The 16,309-nt window shown below is 37.2% G+C and overlaps 2 protein-coding genes across 2 annotated transcripts in view; both read right to left on the minus strand.

Moving 5' to 3' along the window:
• Positions 1–1,359: 1,359 nt before the first annotated feature.
• Positions 1,360–7,442, minus strand: nkx2.9 (NK2 transcription factor related, locus 9 (Drosophila)). Its single transcript, XM_023827452.2, has 2 exons — positions 2,392–7,442; positions 1,360–2,243 (listed from the first exon to the last, which is right to left on the minus strand). Exons 1-2 carry the CDS (start codon positions 2,540–2,542, stop codon positions 1,726–1,728), a joined length of 669 nt encoding a protein of 222 aa, XP_023683220.2. The 5' UTR covers positions 2,543–7,442; the 3' UTR covers positions 1,360–1,725.
• A 6,124-nt stretch (positions 7,443–13,566) lies between these two features.
• The window catches only part of slc25a21 (solute carrier family 25 member 21), a 117,070-nt gene continuing 114,327 nt past the window's right edge, over positions 13,567–16,309 (minus strand). Inside the window, exon 12 of the mRNA XM_023827449.2 lies at positions 13,567–14,591. The gene's annotated coding sequence lies outside the window, so the exon portion shown is untranslated. The remainder of the gene's footprint in view (positions 14,592–16,309) is intronic.

Genomic DNA, 16,309 nt, shown 5'->3' on the forward strand with positions numbered 1-16,309 from the left:
CCTCGATAATTTAAATAACCAGTGGCGACCCTTGAAAGCCAGTTTTGTCATCCTTAAAATCCACGATGGTTTGAAACACCATTGTGTTGTTAAAACCCATAAATTTGTTACCAGGGACTGATTAAACAGTAGGAGAATTGAAACACTGAGGATTTTGTCTTGGTCCTTTTGGACACTAAACAATGGCCCTTTCAGGAGAAGACACAAAAAAGTGTGTTTAAGGGGAGATGCGTCGAGCAGAGGGGTCGGGCGGTCCCCTCCGTATGGAACACAAGGTGGCCTGCGCGAGGAGACAAAGGACCAGGTGACAGCGACGATGCGCTTCTGTGTCCCGGGAAGAGCAAACAACAACTTAAGGGTCGAGGAAGCAGGGAAATCATTCTTGTACAAAATCACGCCTCCCGTGTTTCCATCAGCCTCCTAAGCATGTTCTGGATAATTCTTTGAATTCCGAACGTAAGCTCCTTCTATCTGAACTTCTTGACTGCTTCCAAAGTCTGACCAATAGATCAAATACATTCATTGCTGGTCTGATTTTTTGGGATAGGTTTGATCATCCTTTTAATCGCACCGTTCGAAGTGTATAAATAAAACAGAATTTCATGCAACGTTTTCGATAAGATATAGGCCTATTTCAAAATTCGATTCATACTTCAATATCCCTATCAGAAAAAAAAACTTTTGATAGGATTTAAAACGTCGCTGTTATCACAATTTCAATTTCAATTTAATTGCGTGGAAATCAACTCACGTCTTTATTAATTAATGCAAGCGTTGCCAGAATATTTTTAATTTCTTTCAGCCATTCCGAATACATTTTTTTTAATTATTGATTTTAAACATCATGTACAAAATGTACAGCCGTTCAATTCCAACAGCTCCCTTCATTTTTAGGATATAATAATAAAAAATACAGTGAGGTTTCAACTATTTAAATTACCAGGCCTGCGCACATGCGTGTTAATTTTCATACAAATGGTTCTGAATAATCACATTTTCTTCATTTTTCTTCAACTAGATTTTACTTAAGCAATTAATACCAATGTTTTGAACACCTTAAATTATTATTAGTATTATTAATATTATGGGTTCTAAAATCAATGTATCTTATTATCGGCGTCAAATTAAAACATTACAAATTTCGAATTATGAAAAAGAATTTTAAAACCCATTAAAAGCTGTTATATACTTTTTCTATGTTCGTTTAGTTAAATATTGCGTTCAGTTCAGTTTTATGCATATTGATTTGAACTTGAACTGAAATAATTGTTCATCTGAACAAGTTTTATTCGAGTATTATGTGAAGAAAAAATAGAATGACATTTTACTTTTCATTTTCATGAGTTTATTTAAATCCATTTATACATAGTAATATCAATTTTCTTCAAATCTATATGGATACCATCATTAAAAATCGACGATGATGTTTTATTTAGTCAAACTTGAATACAACATAAAAATGTCTATTGGAGAAGTAACATTTCATTTTAAATCTATATACAAAAACTAAGGGCAGCTCATCAGCAAAAAATACTTTTAAAATGTGCAAAATATTTTCAATTCAGTATCTTTACAAAGTTTAGACTCTTAAATTGTTTAAGTAACCATGGAAATTATTTAATTAAAATGACACTGGGATGGCACATTTCTCGTGACCCCGTGTTGAAAAGTGGATTCTTAGCTTTCTGTGCTTCAATAGTCGCTGAAATGTTCACAAAGTCCCTTTCACCAGGCCCAGCTATGCCTGGCTGCAGCAGAGCTCGGTAAGTGCTGATATCTGGGAAATAAGGCGAAGGGTGACGGATGCTGAAAAGACTGGTACCCATGGAGGCTGAAGGACGTCGCAGCCACTGTCGGCGGTATTTCGCTACATGTCTTGTCTGGGTCGACAACGCAGGTGTTAAACGGCTTGCCATCCCGAATCAAAATAGGCACCACAACTCTACGGAGCACAGGAGCTTGGTCGAGATCTTGAGATACCTCCGCCCGCCCTCTCTTCATCTTGTAACGATGGTTCTGAAACCAGATCTTCACTTGAGTCGGCGTTAGGCTCAGGAGGTGCGCCAGATGCTCCCGTTCAGGGGCAGACAGGTACCGCTGTTGCTGAAAGCGCCTCTCGAGCTCGAAGGTTTGGGCCTTTGAGAACAACACGCGGCGCTTTTTCCTCTTCTCTGCGTTTTCCGGAAAAGGCTCATGTGTCTTCGTTGAGTCGGGTAATATCTCAGGACTGCTTTCGTCCGAAGCTGCTCAAATGAAAATCACGTGTTAGTATTCCCGTGTACCCAGTTTGATTTGAAGAGATACATTTTCGTCTTGTAGAAAATGACGAAACACACATAGTAAAACTGCCTATTTCTATAATAAATAGTGCATAATTGCATGAATACTCACATATGCAGTGACTCCGGTCGCTGTCCAACCATGGAGAATAAGGAGAGTTGGGCCGCTCTGGAGAGTGTTGATGAGCAGCATCGGCTTCAGGTTCGGGTAAATCCAAAATGCTCCTTACGGTGAAACGTATTTTAGCAGAGAGAGCCATCATTTAAAATGTGTGTTTTCGGTGTATGCGATCTCAGATCAAGTCCGAAAAGCGGTCTATCCACTTCGCGAGCTAAGGGGACGAGCACGCTGTCAAAACGCGACCTCAAATACCCCGTGGAGCCCGACGGCGGGATGTTTATATTTACAGCTCTCAGCTCTGCAAACAGTGCTTCCTTTCAGCGTCTCTCCTTCGCTGGGATGCTAAGCACCTGAATGACTCAAGTGCAGAAATCCAAGTGAGGGTAGGTGTGAACGCGCAGAAGAATACGCCGTTACTTCCACAATAGCCAAAGGAAACACTCATCATCATTACATATTCTGTCTGATTCGCTAAAAGTGGGAAAGAGATAATGGTAATTGTTGTTGCTGAATGACGTCTTGGGTGGCAAGTGACAACCAACGACCCCCTCCGTTGTCCACTAACAACTTAGATATTTACATACAAAGTGACCCATTAGCCTGATGCGAATAGTTGATTTAGCTAATTTATTAATAGCTCTTTTAGCTGACCACTAAAGGTATGAAATATATGACATATGTGCTAGTAGCATTTACATCTTAATTAGGGAGTTAAAAAACGTGTGTATTCTGTAAAACTAAAAGTAAAGTTTGGGGCGTATTGTTCTATATTGCATAAAGTTTGCGGGATACTACCTGAAACGCTTATGTGCCTCAATGAACGGGTATAGCTAATTTGACCAGCAAATTTTCCATTGGTACGAAGAAATTGTATATTTTTCATGAAGTATAATAATCTACTGTATATTTTAAACACTATAGTCAGCCAAATAGGGTGTAATTTAAACTGTACCCAATCTATCTGAAGATCGAAATCGAAAATCGGAAGTATTCGCACGCATAAATTCGGGTTCCCTAAAATGATCAATCAAAATTATTTATACAAAACTTTAATCGATCTTCTGTATACTTTTAATACTAAATAATGTTTCTTACACCGTTGTGAAGTAACCCGAAAAACGAATTATTCCCTGAAGATAACTGATGAACAGTGCAGCCATCTCGTGTCCAATCGTAAATAAGCGGTATCTTGCAAATAATTTAAACAAACATTGTACTGTATGATGCAGCAGTACATTTCAATGGGCTCTGATACTGGCCCTTCAGGAGCAGCTTGCACGAGACATAGTTCCCATGCAATACTCGAACCAACCACCCCTACAGCGCCTTGGTGACAGAAACAGCCTTCCAAGGCGAGCGATCTGCCTTTCTGGACTTCCTGGGTGGTCGAACGAAAAGGAACGCAAATACATGCCAGCCAGTGGCTGAGAACAAAGGAGGAAAGTGTAGCCCTACGTCCTGGACCCGTTGGAAGCATTTGTTCCAGTCAAGATTTTGCATTTGTTCAGTCCCGAAATAAAGCGTGATTGACGCTTTAGCACAATGTGCTTTAACGTTCTGGGATAAATCCGAGCTTGTTTCTTGTTGTCATGGTTTTGAATGAGGTTGAATAGGATTTGGGCCACTATCTACTGCTCCACGTCTACTGCCGCCAAGTCTATACAGAGTTATTACTTATGCGTTTCCAAACCGAATTAAATGTCTTCGCTTTCTAGTATCAGACTCATTTGTTGGCACCAATTAGTCGACTTTATGAATTTTAAAGTAAAATAACAGTGGTTTTTGCTATTTTGATACTTTAGATCAAAGAATCTACTGTAACGTTATTGGCTTTTCACCCATGTATTGCACTGTGCTGTATGTTGACAGTATTATCTTTCGGAAATTACACAACGTTACCGTCACTGATTTAAAACAAACAAACAAGAAAATCAATTTACAATCAATACCCAAATACAAGACGACAGAGAAAGAACCATGATGATAGAAGCACTCAAATAAATTTGAGTAGTGTTTCGAATACATTATTCGAGGACTACACGCGTTGTTACTGAAAGCACTTAATTTAAGCGCCCAACTCGACAAGGCAAAACAGAGTGTTGTCCAACGTGAGAATGTCTAAATACAATGACCTCTTACAGCCTTCAAATCTATTAAACACCCATGGCTAAAGTGGGTTCCACCTAGAGTATGTACTTTTAAACTAAGAAGTGCTCTTCAATACCAAATATTTGCTTTCGTTATTAGTCTTTGGTGGCAAACTGCAAAGGGATAATTCGAGTTTTTTTTCCTGATGATTTGGATACAAAATTTTACATTTACGTTCCAACTTGTTGTAATTTTTAAACAAAAATAAAACAATATTTCTTATAAATAGTACCAGTCATTATCTAAAGAAATGTGACAAGTGGGATAATCGATCTTAAATTCTATAAAGGTATCTTTTAAACATCTAAAACAAACGTTTTTAAAACTAAAACGAATTTTTTTGATTAGGTCCTGTCGCTTAAGACAATTTGCATCATTATTTTCTGTGTAGCATTTTTGCGTTTATTGTACTTTGCGGTGATTCACTAAAGCAAGCCACTGTCCTGTCAGTAATGTTCTGATTTTATTGTGCCAAACAGAAATATAACGAAAACAAGTAATCTCGATCATATACAACGATTTGAAACATCATTAATCGAAATTAACTGCACCTTTCGTCCTCATAATGGCATTCTAAGACAAAGAACCAAAACAAAAATTATGTACAATTTCAGCTTTGTATATTTTTACAATATACATTGTTTATAGAATATGAGTTTTAAATGTTTTAACGATATAGGTGATAAATTACACACGCATATTCCTGGCAATATAATTACTGGCAAACAATTTCCCATCAACCTTATAATAAAAATGCGAAGGTAAAATTCTAAGGTTACACATTTTACCTAAAACGGTGGTACTATTTATCTGGCAACAATTTAGCCACCTGTGACATTCACATATAATGAAACAACAATGGCTACAGTTCTAGCACAGTGAAATGGAAATGGAAATGGAAAGGCACTTAATGAAGCATTTACTTCATGTCACAGAGAGTTTTACTACCTATCATACAGGGAAAACATTGTTGAAGTGTCTCTACTGTAGGTTGTAGTTAAACTGGGGCCAAATAACCTACCGTTACACTATGAACTGCTAACCAATGAGCAGAACACAATGTGCAGAAAATCACACCCCATAACATGCATATTATCTGTTACATGAATAACATTACTAAATATACAGTATCAGTCAATAATAGTCAAGTAACAGTCAAATCAAGTGGGCTTATTGTTATTCCATCTATATGTAACTATGTTGTGACACAAGATAACATTTCCCAGCTGCAAAGATAATGACAATAAAACACTGCAGTATTAAACATTTGACATAATGGTTTGTCCTCTAACATGCACAATACAGAAACACACCTCCAGAAATGCAAACAAATCAGAAAGACTTTATGGCATATATACTGTGAAAGCGTGTAGAAGGCACACCTGCATATACAGGAGCGAATGAGCACTATGACACAAAGGAATCACCTTGGTGACCAGAGTGCCTATTCGAGGAATATAACGGAGTCACCTCTGACCTCTCGCGCAGCCACGGAAGCACACCAAGGCTTCACTGTCACATTCTGTGCTCTACGTTTACACTATTGTCAAAATGCGGCAACAATCCTGAAATACACAAAACTGATTTTTTTGTTTGTGTGCTTTGATGTGTGTGGGGGAAAATCAATAGACAACTGCTTGCATCTATGACTAAAGCTACTATATACACTTCTGACACATGCAGCAAACGAGAGAAAATGTACCTCAAAGTTTCTTGCACAACGTTTCCCACCGTTTCATGGAAAACATACTAGGAAACTGTAACAAAACACGCTCATTCTGCCACTGACTTTAAGCGCTTTTAGTTGGATTTTCATTAAGTCAAGTATCACTGCATAGCCAAGTGGAATACTGCAGTGTTCAGTAAGTCGAACATGTAACAGAACGAAACTTTATACATTTATAATGCCTTTAGAAGTAAAGGTTATTTGAACAATTCATATATGATATGCACTGATGAGGGGAGAATAGGCTTAGCTCAAAAGCACATAACGTTTTAAGCGCTTTTTTACTTAAAGGCATAATGTATTTTATTACATATTGAAAATGTATTTTCTTTGATATCCATCAGTCCATCCATCGGCATTGTGCAAATCAAATTTGTGGGAAGGCACATAAAGCCGCACACAACACATAAAAAATACACATATATGCAGATATTAATGTTTTTGAAACTTTATGTAACTAATAGGCCTATAGATTCCAACATGTCCAACTGAGATGTGAGTCATGAATGTAACAGATCGTTGATTATGTGTAGCGTTATTGGGAATGATGAGGGATGGGGGAGGGGATTAACAGACGCAGTCTAACGGAGGAAGCTCATTGGCCAGAATACCGTGACTGCAAGTTTACTGCGAATTTAACGGCGTGTTATTCGCAGTCAATATAGGCACGTTATCGGCTGACGGAATAATTCATGTATACATTACATTTTTACAAAATTGTGGGTAGGCACGTGCACATACCTAAATTGATTGGCACAAGGCTGCTGCTTCCACCTTCTATTCATATCCTCATCAGAGATAGATGGGGGCCTGGTGCCTATCCCAGGTAGTGTTCCCAGTTGCCCATCCCAGTTGCATTTTCTCCCCATGCAGTGTGGGTTTCTTCGAGGTACTACGGATACACATCATGGTAGGAGTTTGGGGAAGGGACCCTAGTCACCTGAGGTGACTCTAATGTCAATATCGACTTCTGCTGCATTAAGTAAATTGGCTATAGCTAACAGAAGGTATTATGCATGGATTTAGCAGTTGTTTGTTTAGGTTAGTTGTTTGAATGCATTTGTTTACTCGCAACTGTTTTCCAGGCTGCCCCTTTGCACTTTGCATAAGCGGTTTGTTGCTACCCTATAGATCTGCCGTCAGAAAAATAGGATACAGCCCTGGTACAGTTCCGTACTCCAAGGTAAAAACAACATTAATGTACCCTCAATGGTACAAAATGTCCCTCAGAGTGCATTTCTATACCTTAAAAGGTACATTTACCTGCAGCTAGGGTACAATTCGCAGACCCTTGATGGTACAGCCCCAGTAACAAGCAATTGGACCCTCAAAAGTACAAATTAGTATTTTTTTCCAATAGGTTATGTGTGCATGGAGTATGTGCATTAACACTTGTACAGTGAGTAAGAATGTGGTCCTTTTGGCCCCCAAAATGCAAACATCAAACTCCGCCTAGACATGCAATGGACTGGCATCATGCCCCCTGTTCTGTCCGCCAGCCCCCCCCCCCCCCCCCCGCCCCCCGCGACCCTAAACAGGAAACCGCTGTTTAGATGATGGATGGATGAGAATCGCCGAGACCCTCACCAACCTAAAGAGTGGGAAGATCAGATGACAGGCCTATAGATTCTTATTTGCTTTGTTTCTTTTCTGTTCTTATTTTATATTATTTCTGTTCTTATTTTCTACAAAAATGTTCTCGTTGAAATATTATATAGGCTTACTCATCAGTCAACGATTTAACATCATTTTCCTGTAATGTACTTTTATAAATGAATACTAATATAAAAACAGAATCAAAAGGTTAACCAAATCTCGTGCTGACTAAAAATGAATTGTCTGATATATATTTTTTTTATTTCAGCCTTTTGGGGTACATTTATCCTCCACAAGAATGTTGTAAATATACTACATTTTGGGGGTGGGTGGGGGGCGGGACAGGCGGTATCTTCACGATAAATTTTGCGGGCTTACCAGTATGTCAGACGGCCAGTCCAGTCCTGTTATAAAGTCACAACGCATGAACTTCTCAGTATTTTTAAAATACGACGTAGGCATACGAAAATACGGTCCAACACTTCCGCCTAGAGGACACGTAAAGAATTGCACTGCACATTTCCCTAATCCAAGCTATCGTAATCATTTTATGTTTGCCCTCAAACTAACACACGTAACCTTCCGATATTGAACATCTCAACATTTAAATGTCGCGGCAGTAGATTAACCGAGGTGTATTAACTAGAACTAATCGCACAAAAGACATGTTTAAAATACGTAGTACATAATGCAGAGAGTGTAACACAGGCTGTCATTATAGTCCTACCAGTACTATCCCAAACTCCCAAACTACTACCACTGCTACTAGTATTTATGATGATAATAACACCAACACCAACAACAAATTATTATTATTATTATTATTATCCATCTTCTAGATCCGTTTTTCCTATGCAGGGTCGCTGGGGTTCTCATGTATTATTATTGTTATCATTACTAGGCTATTAGCAGTAGTAGTAGTGGTGTTAATAATAGTAGTTGTAGGCTGGTAATAGTAATAGCAGTACACCAAACTTTTTCTTTATCTTAAAAAAACAACAAGTCGAACATTAATAAAACAATATTGAACCGGTAAGCGGCGCTGCTTCATTACATTAAGGATTGTAGTTTGCGGGATTGTGGTATGGGAGGAGGCAGTGAAATCGGGTCTGGGGTGCGTTTCCCGACAGCTTCGTATAGTTCGCAATCTCTCACTTTAAAGATAAAACGTTAATTATCGAGTATTTCCAGAAATTCTTCGTAAATAACGTACTCCGTAATTTACTTCGTAAACTGACGAGTGAGACAACTTACATGTTATTTTCTGCTCTTAATTGTCACTTCTGCCTGCTACTCTGTTACAGAGATGCAGAGGTCGCGCTTAATAGATCGCAATTACACTCTGACGCTCTTTTTTGGACAACAACAATACTACTACTACTACTACTACTACTACTACTACTACTACTAATAATAATAATAATAATAATAATAATAATAATAATAAACCTAATAATAAGGTCGCGCGAATTACGATAGGCCTATGCTAATTATTGAAGAATATCTTAATAAAAAATTTATTAGGTTTGTCTGCAGCCGTTACATGAGAAATTTGAGTGCTTAACTGAGTTGTCTTACTATGTATGTAGATGTCTTTACATGTTTTCTGAGTAGCCGGACTTAGCTAAAACGCAGTCGGCCTTAGGCCTGCTCTTGTTACATTTACTATTTTATTAATAAATCACGAAAATTGTTCTAAGTGAATCGGCATCCATTTTAAAGCTCACCTGGATTCATGTCAATTGTGCCAACACAAAAATATCGCCGTCTTTAAAACTAATGAATAACAAGTGACTTAATCTGTCATTTAATATTTTAATACTAACTAATGCACGCACGAACAACCGACAGCGTTATGGATACTCTGAAGAGTAGCAAATGGTGCCATTTGTCCTCCTAAAAATTAATCCAATCACTTCTGTCAAAAAGTCATCGTTTTTTCTCTTTTCAGAAGAAGAAAATTACAAGCTACAACAAGTCCGTAAAATAATAATACCGGACGGATTTAAAATTGTTCAACAAAAGGCAACAAACGTATGTTTTTAATTCAGACATTTAATAGCTGGGTGAGAGCAACAGTTGAAAATCACGTTCTTCTGAGTTAAATACCTGACCACTGAGATCCGTCCTAAAGTATACAGGCTGTACTAAAGTAATTTTGTTTTCAGCATAGACAATTCTAGGTCATATTCGGCTAGGCTTCAGACGCGCTATTTTTTCGTGTTGCCCCCGAAGAATTATTGTTTTAAATCCATTTAGCGATTTCGTTCCGTATTTCCTCCTAAGGCTCAAATCCTGGAATCGCCGACTGGTCTTCAGTACATGATGCTTGTTAAAAACAATGACTCAGTGAAAGGTTAAGTGTCACATTTAGATTAAACAACGAGGGGCAGCCGGGCACCACTGCACCCGAACCTTCAGAGATGGGGTTCTGACCCGAGCTTCCGATCTGTGTTCGCATATGTAACGGCTGCTTGTTTACTGTAGTGCCAACATTCTGCAGAGGTGGCCCGGTTTCCATCCGCAGTACCAAAGTCATGTAGGCAGAGCGTGGGGGGGTGGGGGGCAGTATTGGAAGTGGTTTTACAATGGAATTACGGGGAATCTTAATAATAAATATATGAATTTAATATATATGAACACCGAACTTCTCACCGAAGTTATGCATTGCGTGTTCAGGGTGCAAAAGTCATTGGTCTCTTCACATGGATGTCGTGTCCTTAGCTTAATCACTAACAGAATTTAACTTGCAAATATGCAAAGTAAACTGAAGCGAATGAAATGCTGATAGTATATCTAATTGTAATTTGAAATTGTAATTATTATTCAAATGTCTTAATTTTAAACCAAACGACAACAATTAAAACTCGCAGGCTAATAATACCAGAAGAAGCGAAAACGGATTGATAGTTAGGTGGGTCAATGGGTCCCACCCATCCTCGTGGCGGGGGCACGAAGACTGCCCCTGGGTTGTGCTTTGGGTCTGGCTGTTCTCCCCGTGTCCCGCGGGTCTCTCGTAGAAGTCCGGGCACAGAAGCATGTAGAAATTTCCCCTATGTGTGTGGTTATGTCCCCTGCGATATAGCCTACGGGTATCTTATCTAGGGTGTACCCCAGACTGTCGCGGACACTGACCACGAGAAATGGTTGGGAGACAGATACTTGGATGGTTAATAGTATTTTTCCAAGTTATTTCTTTTTCTTTTTGAGATTTTCGATATTATTCGATATTTAAGCCATAATTGAACTGAGCCGTGCGATTATTGTTAGTTTTATTTATTGGTGTAGTCATTTTGTTTTGTTACTTTTAAACAGACATTCTTTTCACTGTAACTGAAAAAAAAAATTGCGTTAATTCTCGTGTTTATACAATATATGCTGCATACATATGCGGAATTCACTCAGATTTTGCACTACGTTTAATAGGACCTTGGAGAAAAGCGAGAGATAAACATTACAGAATGCAATGAATTGAACGGTTTAATGATTAAGCAGTAAAATGACTTCCAGTGTTTCTTTTATTTCATTTTGTAGGTGGAATCCTGTAATGTTTTTGGAGGGTCGCACCAAAAAATTAATAGCACTATATTATTATACTGTATTATTATCATATCGACAGATCAAAGCAGCTTCAGTTTGGGAGGAAAGGATAGTTGCATTTTCAGGAAAAAGAAATCTATTATCAAATTTTCTTCTGTCTTATTATCAGCATTGCCGATACTTTTTTTTCATTGTATGGTAAGTATAGCAATTTTATTATGCTAAAAATTAAAATAAAAATAAAGCCTGCCAAAATGGAACTTATTGCCTAGGTTCGGAAAAATTGTAATTAAGAGCAGTATTTTTTTTAAAGCGCATATTTCCACTTATTGAGTAAGTTGCACAGTTGGATAAAGGATGAATGGACGAGGGTTGTACGTATAGATGTTGGTGGCGTACCTTGATGTCAGTTTTGTATTTGGAATTAGGAAAAATTCGCTCATTCGTTCATTAAAATACATTTAACCTATAATTGTGATAATTTAAACAGATTAAATGACACCTATCAGTTGAAATAACATCCACATAATTATTCTCTCTCTCTCTCTCTCTCTCTCTCTCTCTCACACACACACACACACACACACACACGTGTACAGTATGAAAATAAAAGTAGGTAACAAGATTTTGAATTTAACAACTACTTTACAGGGAAATCACTCAAAAATGTATCAACATGCCATGGCTTTGTTAAAGACAGATGCCGAGCAAGAAAAGTCCGTTTTCTCCGGAAAGGGGATTCAAACATCAACTTCATCACTTCGCTGAAAACCGCAAAAGGTCAAATGATAAATAAACAGTGAGTCTGTAGGGTGAAAATATATAATGTCACTCCGAACATGTAATTACGTCGGGATGCATGTTCTGTTTCGTTATTCGGTTCTGAAAACCCAAAGCCGTAAAAATCGTCTTTGAATTACATAACTCTGTGTTCAGCTTGACAATAACTGCAAGCACGAACCGAGAACCGTAGAAAAAAAATAAATTAAGAAAATATTACAGGTATTCAAACTGTTATCTCAGACATAATCGAAGAAATTCCATTTGTAATTCTGTCAGTTCGATAATTTAATCATAGAGCTTATTAATAATTAACTAAACATATTGGTAACAAGGTATAAGACAAAGATATCGAAGAACGTTAATTAAGTGAAATACCTCCTTTCTCCGTGCAGGGGGCGCCAGAATCGTGAAATAGGTGTACAGAATCTGAACCGAAAGGACAAAAATTCCGTCCATCAACAAAATACAATGAAGATTTTTTTTAAATCTGTCATTATTTTTGATTAAGGTGTGTAATGTTTACCGTCTCAGTACAAATACATAGTTTTTATACGAAAGTAGTTTTAGATTTGTGTAAGTACCCATCCCACAATAAAGCCTACCGCAACGTCATAAACAGAAACGTAACATCATAACACATATTCCATTGTAAGACAAACAAATTCCTCCAAAAAAGAAAAAACGAAATAATAACGTAAAGGACGATCCGTCGTTTTTGTTTATTTTTAATGCACAAAAATATCTGACGCTTATGATTGTCGGGACTCCACCGCATATATATTAATTTTCCTTTTCCCCAAATATTTATCAGTTTTATGATCTCATTGGTATGACAATATTAAATAAGTATATGTGTTCTCCTGCCTTGTGCCACGTGCTGCCTGGGATAGGCCCCTGGCAGTCCCAAACCCTAACCGGGACAGGCGGTTGGAGGATAGATGATGGATTGATGATTATCACCGCAGTGATCATTTTTTATTATAATAATAATCATCATTCATGCTCTACTTCAAACGAAACCTACAAAAGAACAATGATTCGGTGCTGTTTTTTTCTTATTGTTACAAACTGATTCCAATTACTATATATTTTTGGCGTTTACACTGATTTACAATCAACGCGGTTCAAGAAAAAAACGAAGAAAACAACAAGAAAAGAAGCTGGTATATTAATTCATTTATTCAACGACTGCGTTTATAATTCCAGGTATGAATGATCGGAGAATCTTATTTTTTCTTAAGACATCAAATCATACTGTACAGTTTTAAAACTTATGCGTACACAGATTGTAGAGTTTTACAAGTTATGCGGATAGATTACAAGGATAATCATGCTGTATGCATACTGTAACAAATTAATATCTTAGACGCAAATAGTGGTTGGGAACACCTTTTTGACAAATAAAATATTTTTAAATAAAAAAATACAATGAGGCTAAATGTATTGTTACTTTTTGAAAGGAATGAAGTGGAAAAAAATCCAAAATACATGTTGTTTTTTTCCTAACTGTGTTGGGATGCCACCGAATTTAAATACTTGAATTTAAAAGACTTAATCATTATATATTTAAATGGGATACTGACTTCATAGAGAGTTCAGAAAGGATTTCATTTTGTATGATCAAACTATATTTCAGTAATCACTTATTGGTGTGTTTCAGGACTAGAAGCATTTGTTGTTTGGAGAGTTTTGGAAAAATCAAGTGTTCCTACACAAAAACTTAATATGAAGTATAAGGATATCGTGACTGTAGCTCATAGAGTGGAAAAGCATATATACTTTAAACGAGTTTATGCTGCATTCTGAGTCCACAGGATCAAGTGCAATTAAAATCTTAGGGATTACATGGAATTGAAAGGAGGGAACAAAATCTGAAATAACGTCGATGGTACCATAGTTACTTCGACTGCTTGCACATTAAAGTCAATATTACAACACAGTTCAAAATAGACGTCTCTAGAATCCATGATTAGTTTACTTAAAATTAAGAATGGAAATTCCTTAGTACAATTGCAATAGACCATCTGAAGGTAACAGGCAGTCGTGTATATGCATGCATAGGGGCATAGGGTTAATTAAAGTGACAAGTAAACAGTAATCAAATACTGTTCAATTTTGCGTTTACAATTAAATGGATTATAAGGTATAATTAACATGTATAGGTTTTTGAAGAGAGGTGGAATTGGTAAAAATTGTATCAAAAAAGGGCAGAATGCAACAATAAATAAAATCTGACACGTTACATGAGACAAACAGCGCATGTCCCCTGACCCCTACCTGATCTCATCGGCGCGGCACCCAGGGGCGCCTCCTGGTCCCAGCTGGCTGGACGCTGACCTTGGCGCGCGCAGCTTACTCCGTGCTTGAGAGGTAACGTCCTCGTCGCCAGGAACAGCGCCTGGATACATGCAAATAAAACACGCATAGTTCACATCCATAACGTTTTGTCCACGCTACATTAGCCTACTTGTTTTTATCGTTAAAACGTCTAGCATGCTAAAAATGTGCTCTCATTGAGGCTATTCTTGGAGATCCAGAAATAAATAAGTAAATAATAAGTAAATGATGAACAAAAAATGACTTGAAATAACTTAAATGCGTTACATTAAATGTGATTTTAGATAACAGCAAGCCATGAAGATTAAGTTAAGAACTGCTCATTCGTTTAACATTTAAATTATAAATAGTGTAATTTCAGTAGTAGCATTCTCTGTTAAATAATAAGACCCTTATAGCATCTGCACCTGATCTTAGCGGACACAGGATCTCTTACTGTCTGATTCGGGGAATCGGAAAGGCCGCGTTACGCAACACTGTGGCCACCAAGGGCGAAAAACGAAGTGAGAAGATAAATTGGGGCTGCGGAAGGATCGGGGGCAAAGAAACTACATTTGTTTAGAAACACAGTGTGAAGACCCCTGGTCTCCTGGACGTGACCTCTGTTATTTCAGTCTTCACGCGCACCTCATTGGAAACACTCCGCACGCACAGCCGGGAGACTCAAGGGAGATCGAGCCTGGAAAAGGGAATTTCACCAAAACTCGAAAAACAAACCATGTAAGGAAGAGATACATTTTAGGTCATTTCTCAGGTCAAATAAGACCACCACTTATATAGTTTAGAGTATGAATAGACGCACGGCAAAATTAAATTTTATATAATAGCCATGGAAAGGAAACATGGCCCTAAATATTGTATTACGCAAAATCCAACGAAAAGAAAGCTTCTTTAAAAGAAAGGAAGGTAAACTCTTCAGATGCTTCAATACATCCAGATGCTTCAATGCGTTTTTTTTAAATATGGTAGGGCAAAACCGGTTCACCATTACATTATCTTATATCTCTGCCAGGGGAGAAGGTGAACAGACGATTGAAACGCAATGAAAGGAAGTTAAATATAGCAGGATAGATTTCAAACAAGTGCAAACAAGAAAGCTGAACGTCGGTGACACGACAATTTATACCGATTTATTTGAATGAATAAAATTATGTCAACAATTTAAACCACCAGAAACACAATAAATTGCTCATTTTTAATACTTAATATATTTTAAGGAAAAAAGTATTGAAAATAAACCGTGAAATCATCACTGCATTATAAAAAATAAATAAGCTGTAACTGGCATCAGATATCGGCAGGGTGTTAGTTAATAACATTAATTTAGATTATTGTGTGCACAGCAAAGCTAATATCAACATATTTTGCGTCAGGATAATAAAATGCCCTTCCAAAAGGGAAACACTTGTTTCAGTCACGTTTTATGTAAAATAGAACTTGTATACATCTGCAAATTATTGAAAGTGATTCTGAGTTTGAAAGGTTGAATTTCTATCAGATCTACCACATAAATATTACAGGTAGCATTATTGATTAAATAAATCAATATGAATTACGTTGTAATATGAGGCCCATTGAACGATCGTTTGAAAATTAAATAACCGGGAAAAAAATTATTTTGCACCCCAAAACATTTTAAATTTAAATTTCATGCATTCCATGAAATGAACGAAACAGGCATTATTATAAATGTATTTTATTTTAATGCATCAAATAAGCAAAGTGTAAACATTATAAAACATATTACAACGTACACCTCAGTCATTTGAAATGATACAT

The sequence above is a fragment of the Paramormyrops kingsleyae genome, chromosome 14 (genome assembly GCF_048594095.1).
Source record: "Paramormyrops kingsleyae isolate MSU_618 chromosome 14, PKINGS_0.4, whole genome shotgun sequence".
Classification (NCBI taxonomy): domain Eukaryota; kingdom Metazoa; phylum Chordata; class Actinopteri; order Osteoglossiformes; family Mormyridae; genus Paramormyrops; species Paramormyrops kingsleyae.